This window comes from Puma concolor, chromosome D1, assembly GCF_028749965.1.
Source record: "Puma concolor isolate L17-30 chromosome D1, mPumCon1.1.hap2, whole genome shotgun sequence".
Lineage (NCBI taxonomy): Eukaryota > Metazoa > Chordata > Mammalia > Carnivora > Felidae > Puma > Puma concolor.
The window spans coordinates 75289570-75317092 of NC_141676.1; the positions used below are offsets into that span (position 1 = coordinate 75289570).

The 27523-nt window shown below is 40.8% G+C and overlaps 1 protein-coding gene across 4 annotated transcripts in view; it reads left to right on the forward strand.

Moving 5' to 3' along the window:
- FAT3 (FAT atypical cadherin 3) overlaps positions 1 to 27523 on the forward strand; it is a 674764-nt gene that overhangs the window by 145063 nt on the left and 502178 nt on the right. For all 4 annotated transcript variants that reach the window (XM_086678557.1, XM_086678555.1, XM_086678554.1 and 1 more), the window contains exon 2: positions 2517 to 5825. In XM_086678557.1, coding sequence (XP_086534683.1) covers positions 2534 to 5825 — 3292 coding nt within the window. In that variant the 5' untranslated portion in view covers positions 2517 to 2533. The remainder of the gene's footprint in view (positions 1 to 2516; positions 5826 to 27523) is intronic.

Consider the following 27523-nt stretch of genomic DNA (forward strand, 5'->3'; position numbering starts at 1 on the left):
CCAGGAAAATGAATATTCTCATCTACTAAAAGGGTGTTATAACGTGTGCCTTGCCAACCCTGGGTAGGAAAGTGTTCTATAAACTACACAAATAATTTATAATAGTTTAAGATGTTAAATTTCTGTGGGCTATTTTTCAGCTGATAGCCAGCTGGTAATTGTAACTAGTTTAGAAAGGAGATAACCAAATAGAGTCGTTAGATGGGTTTCATGCTTTTTTATCAATGATGAATGGTGACTAGTTCAACAGATTTAAATTATGTCATAAGTGCTTCTAGAGGGTCTTAATTCTTGGTTACAGGTAATTTAGAGAGAATGATGATGTGATGGGGAAAAGCATACATTTTAGGAGTAAGAAAAACCAGCGTTTGGGACCCTGCTCTGCTCCTTACCTGCTGGGAAACATTGATGGAGCCAGCGGTCCCACCGTGCAGGTTAACTTCTCTAACCTGCAGTTTCCTAACACGTAGGTGGGTAGAACCACTTAGGGCTGTTGTAAGGATTAAACACAACAAAGGGGAGATGCCGTATACAGTGCCTGAGTCAGAGAGTGGACAGAAGCGTTCATTTCCCATCCCCTCTTATCTCCACATTCCCTGCAGAGGAGAATGTGAGGGTCCCACAGTGGCTGTTTCTTGGTGGAAGAACTCCAAATTGGGGGATTCTAGAAACCGGAGCTGTGAGAGTGTCAATAGACTTAGCTGTTCCTTGTTAAATTAGCCCTTTATCCACCCTCTGTTTTAAATACTGGACAGATTTTATTGGTTAAAATAGGGAAGTGTTTTTATTTCTTAATCTATGTAGTCATGGGGCTGTGGTAAATATGAAAATTTAATAGTGACTGTTGAAATGAATTGGAAGCAATTTTTAAAATTAGTTTTAAGAAATAAATCTCATATAATTTAGATTTTTCTGGCACTTAATCTTTCTTACCTCCTGTGTTCTGGGTAGCATGGTCCACACATGGCTATCACTCAGATTATGTACCTCCTTAGGGATTGTCATCTCTTCTTTCTTTATTCAGCCTCACGGTACTGGATTATGCATAAATCTTGATCAGTTTTGAAGTCAGCACAACAAAAGATGATAATGCCTTATAAGAATTCTTTTAAAAGTTCAGTTGTAAAGGTAATTGTGTAACCATTGATGAGCAACATTAATTGGAAAAATATTAGAAAATACAAAAACCCCTAGCTCCCACAACTCAGTTAGTCCTTTTTATTTTTACTTCTTTAAAGTTTGTTTATTTTGAAAGAGAAAGAGCGTGAGCGGGGGAAAGGCAGAGAGAGGGAGAGAGAGAATCCCAAGCAGACTCTGCACTTAGTGTGGAGCCCGATTCAGGGCTCAGTCCCACGACCCATGATCAGTCCCACGATCATGACCTGAGCTGAGATCAAGAGTTGGATGCTTAGCTGAGTCACCCACGTGTCTCAGTTCTTTTTAACTGTAAATTTGAAATTGTGCATTTAGATATTTAAGTAATAATAGAATCATAACCACACATACTGATTTTTAAAATGTTTTATTTATTTATTTTGAGAGAGAGAGAGAGTGACAGCAAGGGGGGGGGGGCGGAGAGAGAGGGAGAGAGAGAATCCCAGGCAAGCCCCACTCTGCCAGCACAGAGCCTGACAAGGGGCTTTAACTCAAACCACGAGATTGTGACCCGAGCCGAAATCAAGAGTCAGATGCTTACTGACTGAGAAGCCCAGATACCCCCACATGAATTGTTTTATGATCTTTTTTTCCACTTAGCATTATATCTTACCATATTTGAAAATATACATTTTAAAAAGAATTATTTTTAGTAGCTGCGTAGTATTTCACTATATGAATGCACTAGAAACTATTTGATAAGCAGTTAGTGGCTTTTCAATCCCTTTGTCTTTTAAACTTTACTGTAATTTTTTATTGTTTATTTATTTTGAGAGAGACAGGGAGACAGAGAGAGCATGTGTGAGTGGGGAAGGGCAGAGAGAGAGGGAGAGAGAGAATCTCAAGCAAGCTCCATGCTGTCAGCACAGAACGTGACATGGGGCTCAATCCCACGAAACATGAGATCATGACCTGAGCCGAAACCAAGAGTTGGAGCCACCTGGGTGCCCCTAAACTGTACTTTAAATGTACACTTGTCTATTTCCACTGGATAATTGCCTAGCAGGTAATTCTAAGTGACAGGTAAATGCATTTTTTAAGGCTTCTAGTACATTTCTCAATTGACCTTCGGAACGCAAGAAATCTTGTCCCAACGAACAATTGCGGCAGCAGCGTAAAAGTGGGATTTAAAAACCCAAACAACATCAGGTTGAACCCTAGTGACTTTGAATTTCTTGCCGTCTAGTACGATGAGGTTTCTAACTTTTTCTTGTATTGATGTTTTGGTAAAAAAAAAAAATTATAATGAAGTTTTTAAAAAGCACTGTTTCTTCACGGTGCATTCCTACACCTTCTCCCACTTTTCTGTAGGTTAATTTATCTTTTCTCTCTCTTTCTCCCCCCCCCCCACCCCATTCCAGGATGGAGGTATGATACGATGGATATAACTATGGGATACTGTGTGGGTACACGGCCTCCTCCTTCTTGCCTCATTCTCCTGCTTCTCAAGCTTTTGGCCACAGTCTCCCAGGGGCTTCCGGGGACTGGGCCCCTGGGCTTCCACTTCACACACTCCGTTTACAATGCTACCGTGTATGAGAACTCAGCAGCAAGGACCTACGTCCACAGCCAGGGTAGAATGGGCATCACCTTAATAGATCTGTCCTGGGATGTCAAATACAGAATTGTATCTGGAGACGAGGAAGGCTTCTTCAAAGCAGAGGAAGTCATCATTGCAGACTTCTGTTTCCTCAGAATAAGAACTAAAGGTGGCAATTCGGCCATATTGAATAGGGAAATTCAGGACAATTATTTATTGATAGTAAAAGGTTCTGTCAGAGGAGAGGATCTGGAAGCATGGACCAAAGTGAACATACAGGTTTTAGATATGAACGATCTGCGACCTTTGTTTTCACCCACAACATACTCTGTTACAATCGCAGAAAGCACACCTTTAAGGACTAGCGTTGCCCAGGTGACAGCAACAGATGCCGATATCGGCTCCAATGGAGAATTCTACTACTACTTTAAAAACAAAGTTGATCTCTTTTCAGTTCACCCCACAAGTGGCGTCATCTCTTTAAGCGGGCGGTTAAATTATGACGAAAAGAATAGGTATGACCTGGAAATTTTGGCTGTGGACCGGGGGATGAAGCTCTACGGAAACAACGGAGTGAGCAGTACTGCGAAGCTTTATGTTCACATTGAACGTATAAATGAACACGCCCCAACTGTCCACGTGGTCACTCACGTTCCTTTCTCACTGGACAGAGAGCCGACATACGCTGTGGTGACAGTCGATGACCTTGATGAAGGGGCCAATGGAGAGATTGAGTCTGTTTCCATTGTCGCTGGGGATCCTTTAGATCAGTTCTTCCTGGATAAGGAAGGCAAATGGATGAATGAGTACAAGATTAAGGAGAGAAAGAAGGTTGACTGGGAGAGCTTTCCTTATGGCTACAATCTCACTCTTCAAGCAAAAGATAAGGGGTCACCTCAGAAATTTTCAGCAGTAAGGATAGTCCACATTGCCAACCCCCAAAGAGACAGTGTCCCAGTTAGATTTGAAAAAGAAATGTATGATGTGAGCATTAGTGAATTTTCCCCTCCTGGTGTTGTGGTTGCTATAGTAAAATTAAGTCCCGAACCGCTAGATGTGGAATACAAATTATCTCCTGGTGAGGATGCACAGTACTTCAAAATTAATCCTCGGTCAGGTCTGATTGTCACAGCACAGCCACTGAATACTGTTAAGAAGGAGGTTTATAAACTGGACGTGACAAACAAGGAAGGAGATTTAAAAGCACAAGTTACCATCGGCATAGAAGATGCGAATGACCACACCCCAGAATTTCAGCAGCCGCTGTATGATGCTTTTGTGAATGAAAGTGTTCCGGTGGGCACAAGCGTTCTGATGGTTTCAGCTTCTGATAAGGATAAAGGGGAGAATGGGTACATCACCTACAGTATTGCCAGTCTTAATCTGTTACCATTTGCCATTAACCAGTTTACAGGTGTTATTAGCACAACTGAAGAATTGGATTTTGAATCCTCTCCAGAAATTTACAGGTTCATCGTAAGAGCCTCTGACTGGGGTTCGCCATACCGCCATGAAAGTGAAGTCAATGTGACTATTCGAATAGGAAATGTCAATGACAACAGCCCTCTTTTTGAAAAAGTGGCTTGCCAGGGTGTTATTTCCTATGACTTTCCAGTTGGGGGTCACATCACAGCTGTCTCAGCAATTGATATTGATGAACTTGAACTTGTAAAGTACAAAATCATCTCTGGAAATGAACTTGGTTTCTTTTATTTAAACCCAGACTCTGGTGTTTTACAGCTTAAAAAGTCGCTGATGAATTCTGGCATCAAAAATGGTAATTTTGCCCTCAGGATTACAGCAACCGATGGAGAGAATTTTGCGGACCCCATGTCTGTTAATATTTCAGTCCTGCATGGGAAGGTGTCTTCAAAGAGCTTCAGTTGCCGAGAAACTCGTGTGGCTCAGAAGCTGGCAGAGAAGCTACTCATTAAGGCAAAAGCAAATGGGAAACTGAATCTGGAAGATGGATTTCTCGACTTTTATTCAGTTAATAGGCAAGGGCCACATTTTGACAAGTCATTTCCTTCTGACGTGGCTGTGAAGGAGAATCTGCCCGTTGGTGCTAACATCCTGAAGATCAAAGCCTATGATGCCGACTCTGGCTTTAATGGAAAGGTGCTATTCACAATATCTGATGGGAATACGGATAGTTGCTTTAATATCGATATGGAGACTGGGCAACTTAAAGTCCTTCTGCCTATGGACCGAGAACACACAGACCTCTATCTCCTTAATATCACCATCTACGATTTAGGTAATCCACAAAAATCTTCGTGGAGGTTGCTGACCATCAATGTGGAGGATGCTAATGACAATAGCCCAGTCTTTCTTCAGGACAGCTACTCAGTTAACATTCTTGAAAGTTCAAGTATTGGTACTGAGATTATTCAGGTGGAAGCCAGAGACAAAGACTTGGGTTCTAATGGTGAAGTGACTTATTCAGTCTTGACAGATACACAGCAGTTTGCTATCAACAGCTCAACTGGAATCATTTATGTAGCCGACCAATTGGACCGGGAATCTAAAGCAAACTACTCCTTAAAAATAGAAGCTAGAGACAAGGCAGAAAGTGGCCAGCAGCTGTTTTCGGTTGTCACTCTTAAGGTTTTTTTGGATGATGTCAATGACTGTTCCCCGGCTTTCATTCCCAGTAGCTATAGTGTGAAGGTTCTTGAAGATCTCCCTGTTGGCACTGTCATTGCTTGGCTGGAGACCCATGATCCAGATCTTGGGCTAGGGGGTCAAGTGCGCTATTCTTTGGTCAATGACTATAATGGGAGATTTGAAATAGATAAAGCCAGTGGTGCCATTCGCTTGAGCAAAGAGCTGGACTATGAAAAGCAGCAGTTCTACAACCTCACGGTTCGGGCCAAAGACAAAGGACGACCGGTCTCTCTGTCATCTGTTTCCTTTGTTGAGGTGGAGGTGGTGGATGTCAACGAAAACCTCCATACTCCCTACTTCCCAGACTTTGCTGTCGTTGGATCTGTAAAAGAAAACTCACGCATTGGAACAAGCGTACTGCAGGTGGCTGCCCAAGATGAGGACTCTGGGAGGGATGGAGAGATCCAGTACTCCATCAGGGATGGCAGTGGTCTTGGAAGGTTCAATATAGATGACGAGAGCGGTAAGTTTAATATTTTGTGCCACAAGTATTGTTTCACCTCTCACGAATTGTAACATTGGAGAAGAGAAGGAATATTCTCACACTGAAATAGAATGACAAATGAGGTTGCATTCGGTGCAGAGATGACACAAGTAAAAGCTTTATCTCAGAATGCATTGGTTTGTGAGAAGACATGTTTATACAGTGGTGCTAACCATGGTTTTCAATGGGAATCCCTGTGTTTTGTTTCTCTTGTTCTGCACTATTACCAGCTTATCTTTTGATAAGCGTAAGTAATTTTCACCTCTGTTGATTGCACTTCTGACCTTCACTAAATTAAAGGGCCTGATAAAGTAAATTACATTTGAATTGGCTTTAAATTAGAAGTGTGAAATGGATTTTCAGATGGATCTTATACACCAGTCTTTCCCTTTCTAGTAAAGCTTTGCTGGAGTGATATTGCAGTAGTTGCTTTCATGTTTCACAGGCACATCTGGCCTTTGAACGACAGGCATTCACACTGTGGATACTCAATTAATATATGGCAGTATGCTTCCGCCAGTGTTTTCGTGATCGGCTAGAGGGGGCATGTTGTGGATTTTGCTGATAAAAATTGATTTTAAGATTTTATTTGTAAGACTTGATTGTTGTATAGAGACATTTTAAAATATCGGGCAAATTTACCCCAATATTTTCATTGTCCCCCACCCATTATATTCACACACACACACACACACACACACACACACACACACACACATTTTCTGTTCTTGTTATTGTCATTTATCTTTAAATGTACATGTGCCCGGACATGTGCATATGTGTGTGTGTTTCACAATTAGCACTGTGCATTTTCTAGTGTTCTTCAGATTGTAGTCATCTCATGACAGGGGTTGTGTCTTCTCTATTCTTGTGTAAATGGTAATATTAGCACTTCACAGCTTTCGGGGTACATTAATATATATTAACACACTGCAACACTCACTGGGTGCTTTGCTCCCAGTAAGGATAATGATGATGAAAACAGGTAGTGATGATGAAAACAGGTGTTATTATAGTGATAGAAAAAGAATTTGAGGAATTGTATTAAATATTGGATAGAAGTTGCAAAACTGAATGTACCATCACAAATTTAAACTGTGATTTTTATATACATGGACTGTAATTATGGCCAGTGTAAATTGTAAAATTGATCTCCATAGCCGTAATGAAGGTAAATGTCAAGAAAATTGTGTTATGATTTAGCCACACACTCTATTTTATTATATATCACTTTTCATTCCACTGGAATGTATTTTCATTTTTGAAATACAAAATGAGAAGGGAAGGGCAGTATCTTTACTGAGTGTCTACTTTGTAGTAATACTTTGCACTGCTACCAGTGACTTCATGGAATACTTAAGGTGGGCACAACATTTTATGAAGACTTTTATAGTAAGGTCTTATTTAATTCTCCCAACCGCCCCATGAGGTACAACTAATAATCATCAATTCATGAACTGATAACGCAGAGAAGATAGATGATTTGGAGCCTCATTTCAAACTCAGCTCTAAGTAACTGCAGTATTCTATGCTATCTTCCATTTAAAGACATGTATGGACTTCCTCATGTTCCTAGATACACTTGAATTTGGTGTTGATCTAAAATCTATTAGGTAATAAGTGTTAAACTGTTTTCAAAGTCCTTACAGCCCTGGGTTCACTGACTGATGGCACTGGCCCTTAGTCACCCTTTCTTTTTCAAAACTCTCAGTCTCATTGTTGGTGGCTCTCCAGTGAGAGAAGCTTATCGTTGGGACTCAGGTGGATGTGTGTAAGGTAGGTCAAACAGGAAGGGATCAGGTGGAATCATTAACCGCTGCTCCCTAGAAGACTACATCAGCCACGTTGAGTTGTTTGTATTTGGAAGTTTCGTCTTGGTGTAGCTTGATGCAGGGAAGAGCAGCAGCAATATGGTGAGAGTAGCCTAGATTTTCCCTACTGGTACCATGTTATTTTGTTCTCATCTTGCGTGTGATTTCAGAAAATACATGTATTGTTTCGTCTGATGATATAGCTTCCTTTGTAATTCTTGACTCCAAGATTTTGGTATCCTTTGCCTCTATGTAAAATAAACAAACAAACAAAAACAACAACGCACTGCTCTTTGTTCCGTTAGATTCTGGATTGTATAAAATAAATTTTGCCATGGATGATAATATCGCTACTTATATTTTGACATTGCTTTGTTACTTAAAATGCTCTCACTGGTAAACATTAACTCCTTTGGGTGAAAGACTAGCTAAATGAGTTGTGGGAGGTCACAGACCCGTTAGTAGGATATAGATGGATCTAGAACCCACTTGTCTCCTCTGTCCTAACTCGGTGTTCCTTTCTTTGCATTCCTACACATTCTGATTTACTTCCCCAGAGAATTTTTAATTTTTAAAACTATTGCAGCAGTTTTTATTTATTTATTAACAAAATTTTTTTAATGTTTATTTTTGAGAGAGAGAGCCAAAGACAGAGCATGAGCAGGGGAGGGGCAGAGAGAGCAAGAGAGACACAGAATCCGAAGCAGGCTCCAGGCTGTCAGCACACAGCCTGACGCGGGGCTTGAACTCACAAACTGCGAGATCATGACCTGAGCCAAAGTCGGACACTTAACGGACTGAGCCACCCAGGTGCCCCTATTGTAGCAGTTTTTTACCCCCTTTACGGATTTTCCCCCTCTCTTAGAAAGTATAACTATGTTTTTCTTTCTGTTATAGAAAAAAATACATTATGGGACTGGGTGTTGAAATTTTTTATGAATTTCAGAATTTCCGTGTAATAATATCCTCAACCATCTTACTTTCTCCCCTTTCCCCTTCTGTTTATTTTAAAATGCAAGCCCAGAAAACTGACGAGGAGTGATTGCCAGGACGTGTGCCAGGGGGATTCTGGGGTTGAGGAGAATTTTGGCCAATGTATGTCCAACAGGAGAAGTCATCACCATGGTGCTGTTGGGTTTGCATTACCGTTGAAGCTTCCATCAGCTCTTTGCCTCCAAGTGCTAAAAATCATGGCCTGCACTCCTGACAAAATGAATGGCTGTTTAGCCCTGCAGCTGTTACTGAGTCTCAAGTCCAGACTCTATTGTCTTCCTTTGGTCCTTTTGGCATGGAGTGGGCTAAACTTGTTTGGGTTTTTGTCTTTCAAGAACCTTTAAGTTAGCTGCCAAAGGTTATTTAATGGCTTGCATTGTCTAGTGGTTCTCAAACTTAGGAGTGCACATGAATCAGCTGGAGAATTTGGTAACAAATACAGATTCCTGGGCCCTTTCCCCCAAGATTCCGATTCAGTAGGTGTGGGGTAGTAGCCCCGGGATCTTCATTTAAGCCCTCCAAGCATTCCTTCTATAGGTGCCTTGGAAACCCTACCCTGGATTTACTTGGACTCCTTAGAGACTGTCTCCCAGATTGTATCTTTTCTGCAAAATCTTTTTCCGTATTCTTTTGAAAGGCAGGAAATTGAGCTCATATTTTAGATAAATTTCCTTCCTAGTCAAGTTTTACAATCTGAATAAATCTTCTATTATTCATTAGTGGTGATAGTTTTCTGAATGCCTTCCCGATGGATCAAAAATCTATTTCTGTGCTTCGGTAATTGCTGTGCTCCTGTTTTGTGAAACTGCATATGCCGGGATTAGTTGATCCATTTAGTAGTTTTATGTTCTTGACTTTTTTTTTTTTTTTTTTTTTTTTTTTTTTTTGGTGCTCAGCGAACAAAACCATACCTTTGAAATTTTTTTACCACGCACAGGCATTTAATAAATGTTTAATAATGTTCACAGTAAATGGATTAACTGGGAGGCCCCCAGCTACAGTGGATTTGATCACAATTTAAATTACTAGTCTGGAAGATGCAATTTAATCATTTTTCCTTCACAAAGAATGCATTCTTATTCTTTGACACAACAGGAATTCATATTCTTGACGACTCAGAAGTTTTAGAAGGTTTAGAAAGAGCACATTGTATTTTTTTTCAACTGTGATTTTCTATTAGGTTCTTTTGTAAGCTGCAAACTAGAGCAATGATTTCATTGTTTTATTTATCTGAGGTTAAGGAAATATTTTAATTGGGATCAACACTTTCTAGTTCAGCGCATTAGTCATGGATGATTGGGGAGATATTTTTGCCGTCCATTATTGCTCATTATATATATTTTTTTCATTTACCAAGTATCTATTATGTGCCGGCATGATGCTAGGGGCTTTGTGGGTGCTGTTTCTAATTGTCACAGGAATCCAGCAAGGTGGGGGTTCATGAGACTCATTCAATCAGGGTGACATATCTAGGAGTTTGTCAGAGCTGGGACTGGCAGACTCTAAATCTCTTGTGAGCTCCTCTCTTTGCCACATTAGCATGCTAGAGTAACTTTGTTAAGCATGCGTATTAGGTTTTTTTGTATTATTTCTGTGTAACAAACAACCACAGAATCTAATGGTTTCTGGAAACAGACAGCTCTTCTCCTTGCTCCCAAGTCTGACAGAACAGTTGAAGTAGCAACTGTGGTTTGAATTCTAGCCTGCCCCACATGCCTGCTGATGCCAGCACCCGGGTGAAGGAGTACCCACATTGTCTGGGATGTGCTGTTTTCCTCAGGGTGGAGGTCAGGGCTCAGGAGGGCTGTTGGAAGCTTGTGGTGCCTCTTCAAGCCGCTGCTCAAAACTGACCCACATTCCGGTAGCCGAAGCAGGCCATGGGGCCAGGCTTGACACTGGGGTGGGGCACAGAATGTTTCTTTTATGGAGGAATGGAGAGGAGGGAAGAATTTCTACATACTAATGCAGCCTGCATCCTGGCATGAGATACAGCAGTTCTCACCACTGTCTCATAATCTAACATTAATCACGTGCTTACTTATGTGTAAGGACAGGGACAGGCACCTAGTGACACAGAGCTACAAGTGTAAGACTTCGGTCTTCTGTGGTGGGAAGTTTCCCAGGCCGTCTGAGAGGTCAGAATGCAGCTGCAGGTGGTGATGCTGGTGGCCATGGCCGCAGTGGTTGATATTTACTGAGCACCGTCTATGTGCCAACTTCTGTGCAGAATGCTTTATGATACTCCTGTCTCGTTCAGCCACACCACGAGGTAGGCACAGTTGTTTCCTTATTTTCATACATTTGGTGTCTTAGGAGAGGGAGTCACATGCACAACACATGTGCATCTATATTGACCTTTCTTTAATTTGAAACTCCAGCCAGCATTTCTCCAACGTATGTGAGCATAGAATGCTCTCTTTATTCCAAATGTTTGCATAGAATCGGCTGAGGCTTAGGAAACCTAATGTGTGGTTGGATTCAATCGGACACCCAAAAGAGGCTTCTCACACTTCTCGAACACTGTAAAGTTAATTATCATTTATTCCAGCAGTAAGTAAACATAACTTTGTAATTGCGTTCTGCGTCTGTACTAGCTGTCTCCCATTTACCTCTCCAGACCCATTTTCCACCCTTCTTTCTGCTTTGTGTCAAGGTGCCTCAGTTCCTTGGCCAGTGGGCTCTTTGTTCCCTGACATCTGTTGGTTCTGCCCCTGGGAACGTAGAGAAGAAGAGAGTCAGGGCAGGGGATATATCCCTCTGATTCTTTCCACCCCGGCTACTGTGGCCTGGCTGCATCTCTGTTGGGGGTAGACACAGCTCCCTGCTGTTCCTGACGCTAGAGACCGCATCATTGCCCCTAAATCCTGCCCACACCTTGGTAAATAGTCTGTTTACTAAACGCTCCCCAATTACCCTGTTGGAGTGTGTGCCTTCTGTTCTCTGTTAGGACCCTGACTGCTGCAATATTTTTTTATGTAAAGATTTCTAAAACAGATTGTAAGTTTAAAAATATTTCTGAGGCTGGTGTTTTCCAGCAAATCCTGTCCACCCCGGTTTCTGCGGTGCTGTGTGTCGGCACATTTCACTGGAGGCCTGGAGAAACGGTAGAGAGAGAGTAATTACCCACTGCTTTCATTTTGCGAGGAGAGAAAATGAAACCAGAGGACTTCGGGTCCCCATCTAGTTAGGCTTTCCATCTATTGTCTACAATGAGCAGACGGTTTTTGCTTTCCTGAAGACCATCTCCCAACAGACAGAGGAAGAAGGGATATGGCTGGATGGTGTGCTACCAGGATCTTTCAGGCTCTCAAATGTTGTGATGCTGTACCTTGATCTTCTCCAGTGAGAAGGACACATTTCAGCTGGTGGCCCAGGGAAGAATAATACAATACAGTAATAGGGTAATACAACTGAGTAGCTTTTGTTTACTTAGTTCAACTGAAGGGTTGTTTGCCAGCACCAGTGCTGAGCCCAGTACTCTTTTATCTCTAGTCTCTAATCATCAGGTAGTCCACAGGGGGTGAATGAAAACTGGGAAGGAGAAAATCTGTGTTGTGTGAAAAATGAGGAGCTTTTTGTCACTGAAGAAACCATTAGCCCTAGCCCACATATTTAAAGGGGTGGGTAATTCCCATAGTAGCACGTCTCTTACATAATGTAATAAAATATAAGCTTCCTTTTTCTTACATTCAGAGGTGCCAGAAATCCTATTTTATCTTCTGGATGGCTGTTAATCTTTCCAGCTTCTTTCCCCCAAACTTGCCTGTTAACTCCTCTTTGACAAGCTGAGCAGTAATATGGATGTTATTTGCTGACTTTGGTGCAATTCCTGATCATTCAAGACCAAATGGCATTCTCCGTCCTCATTCTTTTTTCAAGGCGATATTTTTACCTCCACCCACCAAGATCTAAAGAGATTCCCTGAATTCTGGCCCAAGCTTGCCCTGAAAATTTCCCCTTGGGATCAGAGCAAGCAAAGGAGGGAAGGAAGTTATAATCTGTGACAGCAGAAACTTTTCTTGGCTCTGGAGTTTTAACCTCAGCTCTAGACTTTTGATCATAATTATTTAAGAGAAAAAAAATGTTTCCCGGAGGATCCCTGAAGACTGTGCAACATTCAGATGAACTTAGTAGCTATCATATAAGCCAGGTGGGAGAGAGGATTAGAAGCTTCTGGAAAATAATGAACAGCATGTTTTTATGACTCTTTTCAGCAGGGGCCTTCTTCTTGACCTTTTCTTAACTGTTGGCTGAAGGCAATTTAGGTTTTAATGGAGGATTGTTGGTCCAAATCTGTAATTATGTCTGTGTTGCATATCAAGTTTGAGCTGCTGTTATTCCTGGGCAACTAGTAAATGATAAAAATAATGACCATGATGAAGAGGAAATACAAATAGTGTGGCAAACCAATGACCTGAAAATCTGTGTGGTTCTTTTCTCTGAAATCGGTCTTCCTTTTATATCAATAATGGAAGTTTTCAGTGGCTTACCTGGCCCTTCATGTCAGGGTCCCCAGCGCCAAGTGATGCTGAATTATTTTTATTTCTTTTTTTTTTTTTTAATTTTTAAATGTTTATTTATTCTTGAGAGAGAGTGAGAGAGAGAGACAGAGCATGAGTAGGGGAGGGGCAGAGCAAGAGAGGGACACAGAATCCAAAGCAGACTCCAGGCTCTGAGTTGTCAGCACAGAGCCCGATGTGGGGCTCGAACCCACAAACCATGATATCATGACCTGAGTCGAAGTTGGACGCTTAAGCAACTAAGCCATCCAGGTGCCCCTTATTTTTATTTCTTAAATTAACAGAGAGTAAAACTTGAGACGCCTGGTAAGCAGAGGTTACGAAAACTATCAAACGATGACTTCATCTATTAGTGGTTCTGATTTCAGATAGCTTGCGTTTCATATCAGTCTTCTGGAAATGTTTTTTGCAGGTGTTTTGTATGCACGTGAAAGATACTTTCATTTATCATTACATTTGGAAGAATTATAGAGTTTGATAAATATTTATGTGGTGCCACTACATTCACAATGCTTCATTGAAAAGAAAATGAAATGAAAACGAAAATGGGCTGTAGTCTGTATTTTTAGCTCGCCAGTTTTTCTGAAAGCATGTCTTATCGACAGACAGAATCTACAAAGAGTTCTGTGTAGGATTCAATTCAATTTATATTAAATTCTGGGCACCGGTATATGACTTACTGAATATAATAGGAGTCTCCAATTTTCTCTTTGGACGTTGGAGGATTTAGTGGCTCCTCTAGGGCCACTCTTTGTGATTAAGTTCACATTTTCATTTGCATAACATAGTTAATATTCTAGTTGCTTTTAAAAAGCAGTATGGTGGCGAGAATAATACTGAGGTAAAATAGCGTATGGATATGAAATGTCTTGAGTCAGAGTGAATAAAAGTGGGAGCAATTAAGCTAAAAAATTGAGGTGTACAAACACACACGCAAAGATACTATGGTAAAAACATAAAGCCTTTGTGGTTTACCCCCAATATCTATAAAATACAGCTTAAACAACTTTTATAGTTTTTTTTTCTCCTCCACTTGCTTCCTTAAAAATCTGCCTTTTCCCCGTTTCCCTTCTTCCTTTTTTCTTGCCACCTGTTTTTTTTCCCTCATTCCTACATTTGTAGTTCCCTGATTCCCTGTGGGCACTGGTGCTTAGCACTCGAAAAGGATGCTGAGATGATTAAGTCAAGGGCTAGCTGTACAGACAGAAAAGCATGTAATTGCAAACCGTGTGATGCGTAAGTGACACAAAGTAAGTGAGTGCCTTGTGGTAGCCATCCATCATGTTTATTGTGGCCTCAGCATCACCCTTTGGCATTGTGGGATGATTTTTACAAATTCCAATTGGAGACAAGACAGAATGAGAGATAACCAGAGCATTACAGTGAGAGTTGATGATGATATATAAGCAAGGCTTAATTGTCAAGGAATGCCTGACCCCAGAAACGGATCCAGGTTTTGTAAGGCTTGAAGTACCTACCTTGTATCATTTGTTGGTTGCCTGCTTTGAGAAAAAGTATAAACATTCATGACCATAAAATTACTGCATTTGTTTGAACCGAGGAAAGAAGTCACATCAGTTCTTAAGTTTAAAACTCAACAAATACCACAAATGTCACAAAATTCAGAAAAATAATATTATATTTTGTTGATTAAACTCCTGACATACCTCTCATACTTCCTTTCCCCTACATTTTTTGGTTGCATGTTTGGCTTGATTGACTCTTCATGGGCTAACAATTCTGTAATTGTTTCTATAGAAAGTGAAGAAAGATTATTTAGTTTTCCTCCAGTGCTAGTTGATTGAAATTTGTTTTTTATTGTTGAGAGTTTAGACATGTTACTCTGTGGTCATGACTTGTTACTGGTAATGCTATGTAAATTTTCTACGTTGGTGTCAAATTTGAAAAAAAAAATCTCGATCGAGTTTCTTTTTCATATGAGCTATAACAGACACATTTGCTGTTAATACTGCTACATGTCTGTGCTCGGTAAACAAAGAGTCCAGTAATTTCCATTTCTGGGAATCTAATCAACAAAAGAAAAAGATCATGTTGTGTTTATAATTTGTGTGCTGCATTTCAGGAGAGAATTCTCATTATGACTCTGTAGGCAAGAACCAAATATTCCAGTTACAAGCATACATATCTAATGACTGGGGAATTTTCCACAAGCTAGCTCTGGCTCCATACATTTGAGCTTGGTTTCTCCTCCCCCCACCGGAATTGTAGTCCCAATTCTGCCCACCACAAGATGTGTTCATATAGTGATGCAAGTTCTAGTCCTTCATGTCCATGCTAGACTGCCAGGTCTCTTGGTTCAGTAGGTGGTAGGAGTGTTTTTGGAAGCCATTCCTGCACTGGACGGCTAGCAACAATTTATCTATAGCTGGGACTGATGGGGAACCACATAAATGTATGTCACTGAATGCAAACCTAATGTATCTTTAACTCCATTTTCTCTTATGCCTGCAGCCACTCTCCTTGATGATGCAGAATGTAATAGAGGAGTTGGAGGGGAAAGAGAAAGAAATTTTAAATTGTTGTGGTTAAAATATATTACTTTTGCAAAAAATGAATAAAAATGTATAACCATGTGAATATTGCTAGGGTCCTCCCTGGGGCTTAAGGTTTGCCTCAGATAGCTACATGTTAAATGGGCATCTGCCTAACAATGCTGGTAAATGAACATTTTTCTGAAAGAAGTAAATCTTCAAGGTCAATGGAGGGAGTGACTGAGCTGGACCAGGCTGCAAAGGCTAGTCCTGACTTGAAGATTGGTGCCAGTGACACCCGGGCCAGGTTTAAGGTCTTTATCCCTCTTGGCTATTATTGAGGCAGTAGATAGACCACGCAAAGGATATAAGATCAAGGTTGCATGTGAGTGGATCTGGCTCCCTGGTGTGTCCCAGTATCTCAAGAAAGTGCTCTGGAAGTTCTGTAGCCAAAATCTGCAGGGTCAAGAAGTTTAGAGTCTTGGGCTCACTGCCTTTTTGGAACAGTTGGCTGGCGAGACAATTGCATTGTTCCTTGGGCCTACTCTGTTTCATAACACACGTTTGGGAATTGAATAGTAAGATACATCGGGATCCGGAAACAAATGAAAGGGGCCTCTGAGACCTGTCCTAGCAACTGTTGGAGTTCTTTCATTTAGACTCATTATCTATACCCTAAAAGCATGACTTGGAGTTTTCCCCTAAATCACGAGGGATTTTGCTGAGCCATAATGTCCACATCATTATTAAAATTGATTATGGATCATCGAATTTATGACTGTTATAATGTATACATTGGTAGCATATCTCACAAGTGGATAATTTTCATCCCCATGGCCTGCTGACTTTGGTAGTATGCTTCTGATTTCATTGACTAGAACGTTGATAAAGCCCTGCAATTATTTAAAAAACACATTGACTTAAGGTCAGTTTTGATAAGGAATTCTATACTTGGGATATCATATCAGACTTGAGGCAGTATGAGGCCCTGAGATCCTGAATGAGTTCATGGAAATGGAACACAAAGTTAAAAGTTTTCTCCTACAAATCCACCCTTGCCCTCATGCATATCCTACAGCTCTCCCCAGATCTGGGCGGTGTTCATGTATTTCTTTCTCAACCCTTGAGGATACTTCTAAAGGAGTGTTTACCACATGGTTAAACTGAATGAGCTTGGAGGGTTGCCTGGGTGCCTCAGTCAGTTGAGCACTTGACTCTTGATTTTGACTCAGGTCATGATCCCAGGGTTGTAGGACTGAGCCCCGTGTCAGAGTCCATACTGAGCATAGATGAGCATGGAGCCTATTTGAGATTCTCTCTTTCTCTGTCTCTCTCTCAAATAAAAACAAAACAAAACCCATGAAATTGGAAATGAAAACACAGTGATATGTTTTTGGACAACAACTTCATAAAACATTGTTGTAGTTGCTAAAAGTGTAGGTATAGTCTTATTTGTCTGTGGTTTTAGCCTAGAGGGCAAATACTCAGAATTGGAGTGAGTGAGAATTCCATTTATAATGACTAAATTCTTGTGTTTCTTAAGTAGGATAGTGTAGGCACTCAAGGGTGCTGATGCTAAGTCAGAATTCTGTATTCCACAGTCATACAGCATGACTGCAAAACTTATAATAATACCTTGCTAATTGAGAACTTCAGAATTTGGTAGGATACACTCAAGAACTAGGATGTAAGCAAAAAAAAAAAAAATTGCTGTTGGGGACCTTATAAATAGCCTATTGAAAAATAATTTGCACTGACATACCTGAACTCCTGTTTTTTGCCCAGACCTTATTTACTTTTACTTTGCACATAATTCTAATAGCTAGACTTCCTGATATCTATCCTACTGTATTTTAGAAATTGCAAGGGGGATATTGCTGTAGAAAGGCTTAGTAACAACAGTGAGAAGTAACCCTGGCAATCAGACAACAAGAGAAATAAGTAGCTAACCCCTATTGTGTGTTTGTTATATGCCAGCCACTAAAGAAGTGTTAACTCATTTACTTCTCACAAGGATTCCATGAGGTGGGTACTCTCGCTATCCACATCTTACAGATGAGGAATCAAAAGCTTGATTTTAAACGACTGTCTGAGTTTTCCCAGACCTGGTAGAGCTGGGATTTAAATGAGGCAGGCCAGTACCAGAGTCTGAGCTCTTAATCACTACACTTCAGACACTCTCTGGATAAACAGCCCTAAGTGTCTCCTTAAGGGCTGAAACCCAGAGGGAGCCCTTCGCTTCATTACTATGCGGTGTAATAGTTGATCATTACTGAATAGCCCCAGTCATTGTAGAGGCCCCGGTTCCCTAGAAAACAGACCCTGGGGCGAAAGTTACAGTGGAAGCTAATGTTTTATTAAGGGTGCAATCCCAAGGGAACACGGGTGCTTGTGGAAAAGGAAGCCAGGTCTGAAGGAAGGGACACCAAATACAAACTGGTACGTTATTAAATTGGTTACAGCTTCCCAGCAACATCCAGCACGTTTCTCAGTCTCCCCGTGTGTGTCCAGGGAGGCCACATAGAACTTTTGCATCTTGGACCGCTCGGCCTGGGCTCGGAGGGGAGGACAAGCGGTTCTTCTGTGATCTCTTTCCCATTTTTGACCTCTTACGGATCAGCTTCACCACCCTGGGCATTAAGTCCTCAGCTCTTCTGGGTTGTGCTTGGTGTGCCTGGGCAGCTGGGGAGCTGTGTTTGTTGGCAGGTCTCCCTTACCAGTCAGTGCCTTGGGGGAGCTCATTTCTCTGCTGTGGTAGTGGGAGTTCCTGTCCGGAGGCTAGGGAGCAAGTGGGGGCCTGGAGGGTGGTAGAGAATCACCACCCGAGCTGAGTCAATCTCGGCACCATGCAAATTGGGCTCAGGCAGCGAAGTTCAGTGCGTTTGGAAGTTTTCATCAAAACAACACGTAAGCAGAACAAAACTCAACCCATAAGATTGTGATGGCTACCTGGGCACATGCTCTTAGAACATGCAACCGCACGGAAGGATACGTCTCCCAAAGGCTCTGATTTGTCAAGGCATTACGATTCCCGTTTCTCTGGACCCTGGCGTGCTTAGATCTACAAGGGAAAAGTGCCAGCACTTTGTATTCTTCGATAGATGTGGAAAAAACATCTTTTTAGTATCTCTCCTTTCTTGTGAGCATGTGACAACTGAGTGCTATTCTATCAGATGTGCCTGCATGAATTCATGGGCTGGAAGTGCAGAGGGAGGCAGAGAGGGAACCAGATGTGGGAGATTTGTGAGTTTTGTCTGCTGAACTGACTGTCCTGTCTTCATTCCTCATCACAGTGTAATGATCACCTTCTTTATCCTCCTCATCAGCATCACCACCATCATCGAGTCCTTATGGAGAGTCTTTCTGCTAGATAGATACTCTGCAGGCTGTCTCACATACTTGAGCTCACTCAATCCTCACATTAAACTTATGAGGCAGGTACTCTTACTATCGCAGATTTATGGATATGGGAACTGAAGTTTAGAGAGGTTGAATAACTTGCTGGATTGCACAGAGCTAGGAAGTAACAGAGCCAAAACTTCAGCTCATGTTGTCTGACTCCACAGTCCTGACACTGCTCCTGTGGTCTGCATGTCTGGGCCCTCCTAGAAAAATGCCACCCTCACCCCGCTCAGTGCATCCCATTTTCTCACGGGCCTTCGTTGCTAGGAGCTTAAAGGGAATATCTGCAATATCCAATCATTTATTGTAATATATGTTGTACATTGTATATATATATATATATATATATATATAATACATTGTATGTTATATAACATATAATGTATATACATATATATAATATAATGTATATACATATAATACATTGTATATCATATAACATATAATGAACATGTAATATAGACTAAAGTGTTTTCAGCATAATAAATACATGATATACTATTATAATATAAGGTACATCATGCAAAATAACATAACATATCATAGTAGTATATATATTCTACATAATTTATGGTATATATTTGATATTACAATATATAATGTCATATGTTATGACATATCATATACAGTAAAATCTTGGATTGTGGGTAACTTGTACTGTGAGTGTTCCACAAGACAAGCAAACATTTCTAATAGATTTTAATTTGATAAATGAGCAATGCCTTGCAATGTCAGTAGTACATGATGCCAAACATCACGTCACCGCAACTGAGCCAATGGTTCTTGAAATTCGCTTTGATATACAAGTGCTTTGAATTACAAGCCAAGCCTGTTTCCAGAATGAATTATATTCACACACCAAGGTTCTATGTATGTTATATATGTTGAGCACCAACTATATGCCGGGCAGTGTTCAAGGCACTGAGTTAGACCAGTGAGCCAAATGGACAAAATCCTTTTCCTTGAAACATTCTAATGGGGAAGTAGATCATAGTCAAGATAAGTATAATGTGTAATATGTTACATGGGTTTAAGCGCTAAGCAGAAAAATAATGAAAGTAAGGGAGAAAGAAAGCATACAGGTGGTAGTGGATTCCAAAGAATGCATCACCAAGGAGATGACCTCTGGATTGCGTCCTGAAGGAATTTTATATCTATAAGCTGGTTATTTCAACTTGGGGTCAGACAACAAAAATGGTGAGCAAACTTGGTTGATTGCTTCAGACACCCTCAGCCAAGTACTCTTAGTGATTAACAAAAAAAACTATTGTGAACTACCTGTAGAAGAATACAATATAAAAGACAGAATTATTATAAATGCAGATTATTGAAACACAGAAGTATCCTGTTTAAAAGTATTTTCCAGTTAGTCAAAAGTCTTAATGTCAATGACCCTGTCTCAAATTCCCTTTCACTCCAGCTCGTCTGCCCCATAAGAGAAACAAGTTTTTCACTCCCCCCTCTCTTGTTAATTACACTTATTTCCTGTCTTCCTTCTGGAGTCCCATTTTTCTGAGTACTGTTTTGTAGCAATTATACTTTTATTATTGTCAGCTGTATTGTCTTTAGACCTATTGGAATGAACTTCTGGTGTGTCAGGTGTGATGTCCCAGCTGCTGAAGCACGGAGACTTACATCTTCATCAGGAGGGTAAGAAAAGTGCAAGTGTGTTGTCCTATTTAAAAATAAATACACATACACGTACTCTATGTAAATTACTGACTGTCAAGGAATTACAGTAATTTAGTTTGCTTTCTGCTAAGATTATAATTGAACTGGATTCTTTTTTAGAAGTCCAGTTACCTTGGAGTTTATTTAAACTAAGAGGAAAAGGACAATCTTTTCATGCAACACATACTTGATTCTTTAACAGTTGTGACAAATAAGAAAGAATTGTGGAATGCTGCACTTGGGATCCACACAAAACACCAACATTTTGGATTGCACATAGTTTAAAGAAATGTGACAAATACTTTTTGAAATACTGTAATAGCCGATACATGGAGGCATGCCTTAGGGGGGCACATGAATGTAATTTATCAAAGAAAGATAAATATGACACTGAAACTACTTAATTTCTTTAAAATCACTGAGCAAGAAAAGCGACATTGAACTTCCATACTGATTATACATCTCCTATATGATACCTTGACTTAAATCCAAGGGTAAAAGCTATGACTCTCCTCCTCTGTTTTTGGTACACAACTGCATGGTATGCTTGGATGACTTTCCCCCTGGATTTTACCCGGGAGGAGCCTTTTCAATGTTTTATTTGAAAGGACTAGGTTTGGCACTTTTGTAATGAGACCACGAATGTTCATAATTCTCGGGATCTCAGGGAGATTCATATTCTTTTTTTTAAAGTTTATTTATTTTTGAGAGAGAGTGAGAGAGCAGGAGAGGGGCAGTGAGAGAGGAAAAGAGAGGATCCCAAGCAGACTCCACACTGTCAGCACAGAGCCCGACTTCGGGGGTCGAACTCATGACCATGAGATCATGACCTGAGCTGCAGTCAAGAGTTGGACTCTTAACCGACTGAGCCACCCAGGCGCCCCAGGAAGATTCATGTTCTTTACAGCACAGACTGTAGCTCCCATTAAGCCAGCCTGAGAAAAATGTTGACTAATACAAAATAGGCCAGTGAAAACTATTACCTCAGATTTCTCCAGTTAATTTTGTGCATCAACTTGTGTAACCATCTTCTTCATGTTGGTTTCCAGTGCCATTACCCCAGTCACCATTTCTGCAAGAATACTGTGAACCTCGTTTACGTGGAAAATTAAATCCAGGTCATGGACATTTTCAAAAACTTGTCTAATGTTTCCATAAATACCTTGAGTTCCAGGGACATTATGAAAGGTTTTCAGTAAGCAGGGAGAGATGGGTTTGGGGGTTAGGTCTGGATACACGTGGTTAGGAAATCCATGAATCATGGGCTTCTTGCATGATTGAATTAGATCTAAAATGTCAAGTTCACTCTGAAGAATCTACACAGGAGACAAACTATAATGTTGCATAGTGTCTATCCATCAGTTTGTTGTCTGATCCTCCATTTAACAGTCCTCCTTCTATGAGATCACAAACATGTTCATCTCTCTGAAATATCACATGGAATGTTTCCCTGGAGATTTTCTCTTGCATGTCTTCACTGTAGGGCTGGTAGAACTTGGAGAGCTGTGTTTCCCTTAGTTGTTGAAGGTGAGGATCACCTTGGCCTTGAACTGGATTTTTAAAAACTCTTTGATGATTCTTTGGAGCATGGTTAGCCCAGTGCCCTGCGTTGACAGTTGAGGAAGCTGAGACTTACTGAGATACATGGCTTTTCCGTGGCCCACGGCTGGTCAGGGAGCTTTGAACTCAGAACTTGTAAACAGGAGTACTGTTTACTGTTGATGGTTCAGAAGATGTTTTTAATGCCTTCGGTTGTCATCATTAACCCTATTTATTACTGAGAGGTATGATTACTGGCTTGGCTGTAAGAAACACCACCTCTTACTAGAATGGCCGATGTCGAAGTTGACTATTTGTGCACCTTATACATGAGAGGTTTTTAGATGATTGTCCTTTATGGTATTTTACAGCTTAATATGTTACATTCTATTGTTTACTGACCTAAAAACATCATATATAACATTTGAAACAAAGATGAAAGCACACTTTTTTTTTTTAATCACACATCCTCAGTTTTTATTCACAGAACTATTTAAATTAAATCATTAGCATGTGCAAACACTCCTTTTCCCAAAGTGGTTTTTCTGCTCTGCAATTATTATGTTGTTTTGGGTAAGATAAATAAACCCAACATTAAAACATTAGACACTGAAATGAGAAACAGTAGCATTGTCATTATAAATTATTAGGGAGCCATTAAAAACATTTTCGAACACAAACCATCTCCCTGTGGCTCCTGGCAGGGTGTGCTGAGCAAAGCTATGCCCCGTGGTACTTTAGCATCTGCGCGTGAACTCTGGGTGTTAAAAATTCTCTGCTGGGATCAACTGGCCGCCTCTTAGCTTGAGGTGGGTGGGGAAAGAGAGGCTTTTGCTTTCTTTTGTTCTGATCAAAACAATGCACTTTCTCCAGCTGTGAGGTCAAATTTGCAGCCCTTTCATAAAATTAAATTGTCTGCTTTGTCTAATACTATTTCAGGCAGTTCTGTTTTCAGGCAGACAGAGTTGCCTTGGGAAAGCCACCCGTTTGGGGAGCATGCATGTGGGGTTGGCTCTTGGGCAAGTGGTCAGTCATTCTGGGGACCTCAAATGCTAAGTTAACATGCAGAGCTTGCCCACCAGGTTTGAGTAGATGGCTTGTCACTCTCAAGAAGATTCATCTCGTAGCAGAGGAATATTTCCTAGTCAGCACATGGGATTCTTAATAAAGAGGTCGGAAACACCAGCCTTGCTGTGTTTTGGCTTCTCAACAGAAGGTGAAGGAAGATCAGGAGTTATCTGTCTTTCTCAGATGGATCTTAAAATCTCTCATTTTAGGAAGTGAAGTGCATTTTTGTTTGCTTGGGTGTTCGTTGTTATTGTTTTCTGTCTTTTAGTGTTTCTGAGTTGCTCTGACTTGGCAACTCTTGAATAGACATATGAACCCCAAATAATCGTACTGAGAAATGCAGAAATTATGGAGCAAGAGGCTATTGGATTTCCATAAGTAAGCAAATATATCCTAAGAGCTCATGGGTGAAAATTGCTTTTTATTTAATGAGTCATTTTTATTGGAAGGTAATGATTATGTCCAGGCCATAAATACAGTGTAAATTCCCTTCAGTGGACATTAAAAAGATGACTTTCAATTGGAAGCAGCTCTAAAGGCTTAAGAATATTGAAGCTACAAAATTTCAAACCTATGCCTTCTGCACTGTATGTGTATGAAGAAATGCGTGAAACCCAGCAAGAGCTCATGTGCAGGAACAGATGTTTATGACCGGGCAGCAGCAACTTGAAGAGAACACACAGTGGTGTAATGGTGAAGAGTTGTTTTTTTTTTTTTTTAATTTTTTAATGATTATTTATTTTTTAAGAGACAGAGAGAGTGTGAGTGGGGGAGGGGCAGAGAGAGAGGGCAGCGGTTGCAGTGGGGGGCGGGGGGGTGGGCACGGACACAGAATCAGAAGCAGGCTCCAGGCTCTGAGCTGTCAGCACAGAGCCCGATGTGGGGCTCAAACCCATCAGCTGTGAGATCATGACCTGAGCCAAAATTGGATGCCCAATCGACTGAGCCACCCAGGCGTCCCAGTGGTGAAGAGTTTTAAAAAGATGATTGCATGTGTCATCTTATTTTATTGTTATGGGCACCCTATGAGTGATCTCTCTCTCCCCATTTTATAAATGAGAAAACTGAGCTACAGGGGGTGGGGGTTAGTGACTTGCCCAAATACCTTCTTGACATGTCATGCTGCCTCTTGTGTTTACGAAGGTGTGAATTTTAGCACTGGCAATTTGAGCAATTTGTTGTTAAAGTCTGAATATATTTTCTCTCAGGAGCATTCATCCAGGAGCAAGAGTTATTGCTGGTGGTTAAACTTACTCATTTGTATAGGATAATTTTTAAAAATTCTGCTGTGTTCCTGCTATACATGGGAAATAAAAAATGTCGTCCGGTTATTTTAGACCCTATTTAGACTATGCATCTGCGTACTGTCTGCGTTTTCTGTTCAGCTGCTCAGAGAGCAAATGGTAGAACTTTTCCAGTTGTGTTAGCTGAGTATTTGTCTTATTCCTTCTTGATCGTAAGCTCCTTGAAGGCAGGATTTATTTCTCTAAATAAGTACGCACCATTGTGTCTTGTGCCTTTCCCAGTCAGAGCTTGGTGCATGATCACTGCTCAGTAGGTACTTTGGTGTTTTTTTTTTTTTGTTTGTTTTGGTTTTTTTTTTTTTGGTACTTTGTTTTTTTAATGTAAAGGGGAGAAGTCTTTTTTTTTTTTTTAAAGTTTATTTATTTTGAGAGAGGCAGAGACAGCATGAGTTGGGGAGGGGCAGAAAGAGAGTGAGAGAGAGAAACCTAAGCAGGCTGTGTGCTGGCAGCTCAGAGTGCAGGACTGAAACTCATGAAACTGGGAGTTCATGACCTGAGCTGAAACCAGGAGTTGGAGGCTTAACTGACCGAGCCACTCAGGTGCCTCTTCAGTAGGTACTTTTGAAAGGAGGAAGAGTAGGAAGGGCTGGCTGTGTATATCTAGCCGCCGCTCTTTGTCTCTGTCTCATTCCTTTCCAAAGGTCGGATTAGATGGAGACATGTTTCCCAGCCGTCAGCTTCGCCTCTGAGCATGTGGGGATTTGTTCCATTACCTTCTTTGTTCTTGTGTGGTTCAAAGCTTTGAATAATGTATGTGTAGATAAAGGAAATTGAGACACAGATGATCCAGTCCAATACTGGAGTTTGAGGTTTATTTTTTTCCCAGCCACTTAAGGTAATGACAAAAATAATGATCACAGCTTACATTTAAAAAATATATTTGATTTTCAATGATTTGCAGTACATCTCATTGAGCCCCTAGTAAGTAACTTATGGCTTCTTCCTTCCTGCCCTAATAGACCCAACAAAATGTCCTCAGAGCTGCCCCTCACTTTCTTGTAAACTCAGTGATCTCAGATTTCCAGTGCTTTCTGGTCACCTGGCTTGTTCTTCTCTTACAGTGTGTTTAATGCTCTCTTGGCCAGTTCTTAGGCTGACTCTTTATATTTCTATTTTTGGACATACTGTGTCCTCAACATGCTTTTTCTTATTATCTTTCTTCTCTTCTATATTTCAACCAGTCCCCATAAACCGGTTATTGGTAAGTTCTGCTCACCAAGCAGGTCCCCCTTCAGCAGGTGCTACCTCCCAGATCCTGTTTGGAACTTTGGGTTCATTTCAGGCAACAGTTTTTCATATAAAATGTTCCATGCTCTTTTGACTGTGCCAAGGGCCTCGAATTTCACTACTCTCTTAAAGATTTTGCGAATATATTCATCTTCAAGTCCTTCATTTTCTATTTTATATGCATTGACCTCTTTTGGTATTTCTTTGCAAAAGTACTTTGGTGTTTTTCCAAGTTAGGTCTTTGGACTTGTCACTTCCCTCCTGCCCTCCCATCCATATGCTGTCTGTAGCCAATGCTTTTCTGACTTCCTTAAAAATATTCTACCTTCTTGGGACACCTGGATGGTTCAGTCAGTTGGGGAATCTGTCTTTGGCTCAGGTCATGATCTCGCAGTTTGTGAGTTCGAGCCTTGCGTCGGGCTCTGTGCTGACAGCTCAGAGCCTGGAGCCTGCTTCGGATTCTGTGTCTCTCTCTCTCTCTCAAAAATAAATAAACATTGGGGCGCCTGGGTGGCGCAGTCGGTTGAGCGTCCGACTTCAGCCAGGTCACGATCTCGCGGTCCGGGAGTTCGAGCCCCGCGTCAGGCTCTGGGCTGATGGCTCAGAGCCTGGAGCCTGTTTCCGATTCTGTGTCTCCCTCTCTCTCTGCCCCTCCCCCGTTCATGCTCTGTCTCTCTCTGTCCCAAAAATAAATAAACGTTGAAAAAATAAATAAATAAATAAATAAATAAATAAATAAATAAATAAACAAACATTAAAAATTTTTTAAAAATATATTCAATCTTCTCTTTCATTCAGTCTTCTTGTTCACTAAGAAATATTCTTTCTTCTTGAGAAAGCATAGTGTTTAGCTTATTGCACAACTGGTTAATTTGTACTAAATGAGTTATTTTATATACAGCACAGAGCACAGTGTTTCTATTCCTTGTATATTTATTCCAGGTTTCCTCATTCCAAAAGGAATGTAATGGGCATTACTGATTCTTGCAGCAACTGCCCCAATACCGTCAGACACTCATAAATTTAAACACAAAAGTATTCAGTTATCCAACATGGGCTCATTTACCAAGCCGTGGCTTCATTTTTCTTCTGGCACGTAGCACACATCACTTCTGACGGAGTTACCCTGTTGAATGGGGTGAGGAACATAGTCCCCATGATCAAGAAATCATCTCTTTTGTACACATCAGGCAATTCGAAGACTGTTTGGTGGTAATCCAGACCAAGGGGGATTATTCTGTTTTGCCTTTGTCAAGATCACTTCACTGGACTGTGGATGAGAAGAAAAAGCCTGAAACTTTGGGTTAAGACTGTTCATTTTCTGATCGCTGGGAGACTTTTATGGATCAATAACAGAAAGATTTGCAGGTCAGCTCTTGGCTTTGGTATCCATATCTATCTGTAGTCAGGGCCAGAATCTTCACAGATGTGACCAAAACTATCCTAAGTACTAATGAAGAAGAATCAAGCTTTTTTCCTTTAGGTTTGAACTTCATGTTTGCTACCATTCCAGAATTGCTAACATGACTAGAATAGGGTCTTTGGAGTGGAAGCATGTAGGCATCTTCGTTCTATCCACATGAGGAAGAAGCTCAACAAGAATCAGACTAGGTTCTGGAAAATTGATGTCCTAGAGTGGGGCTATGAGGT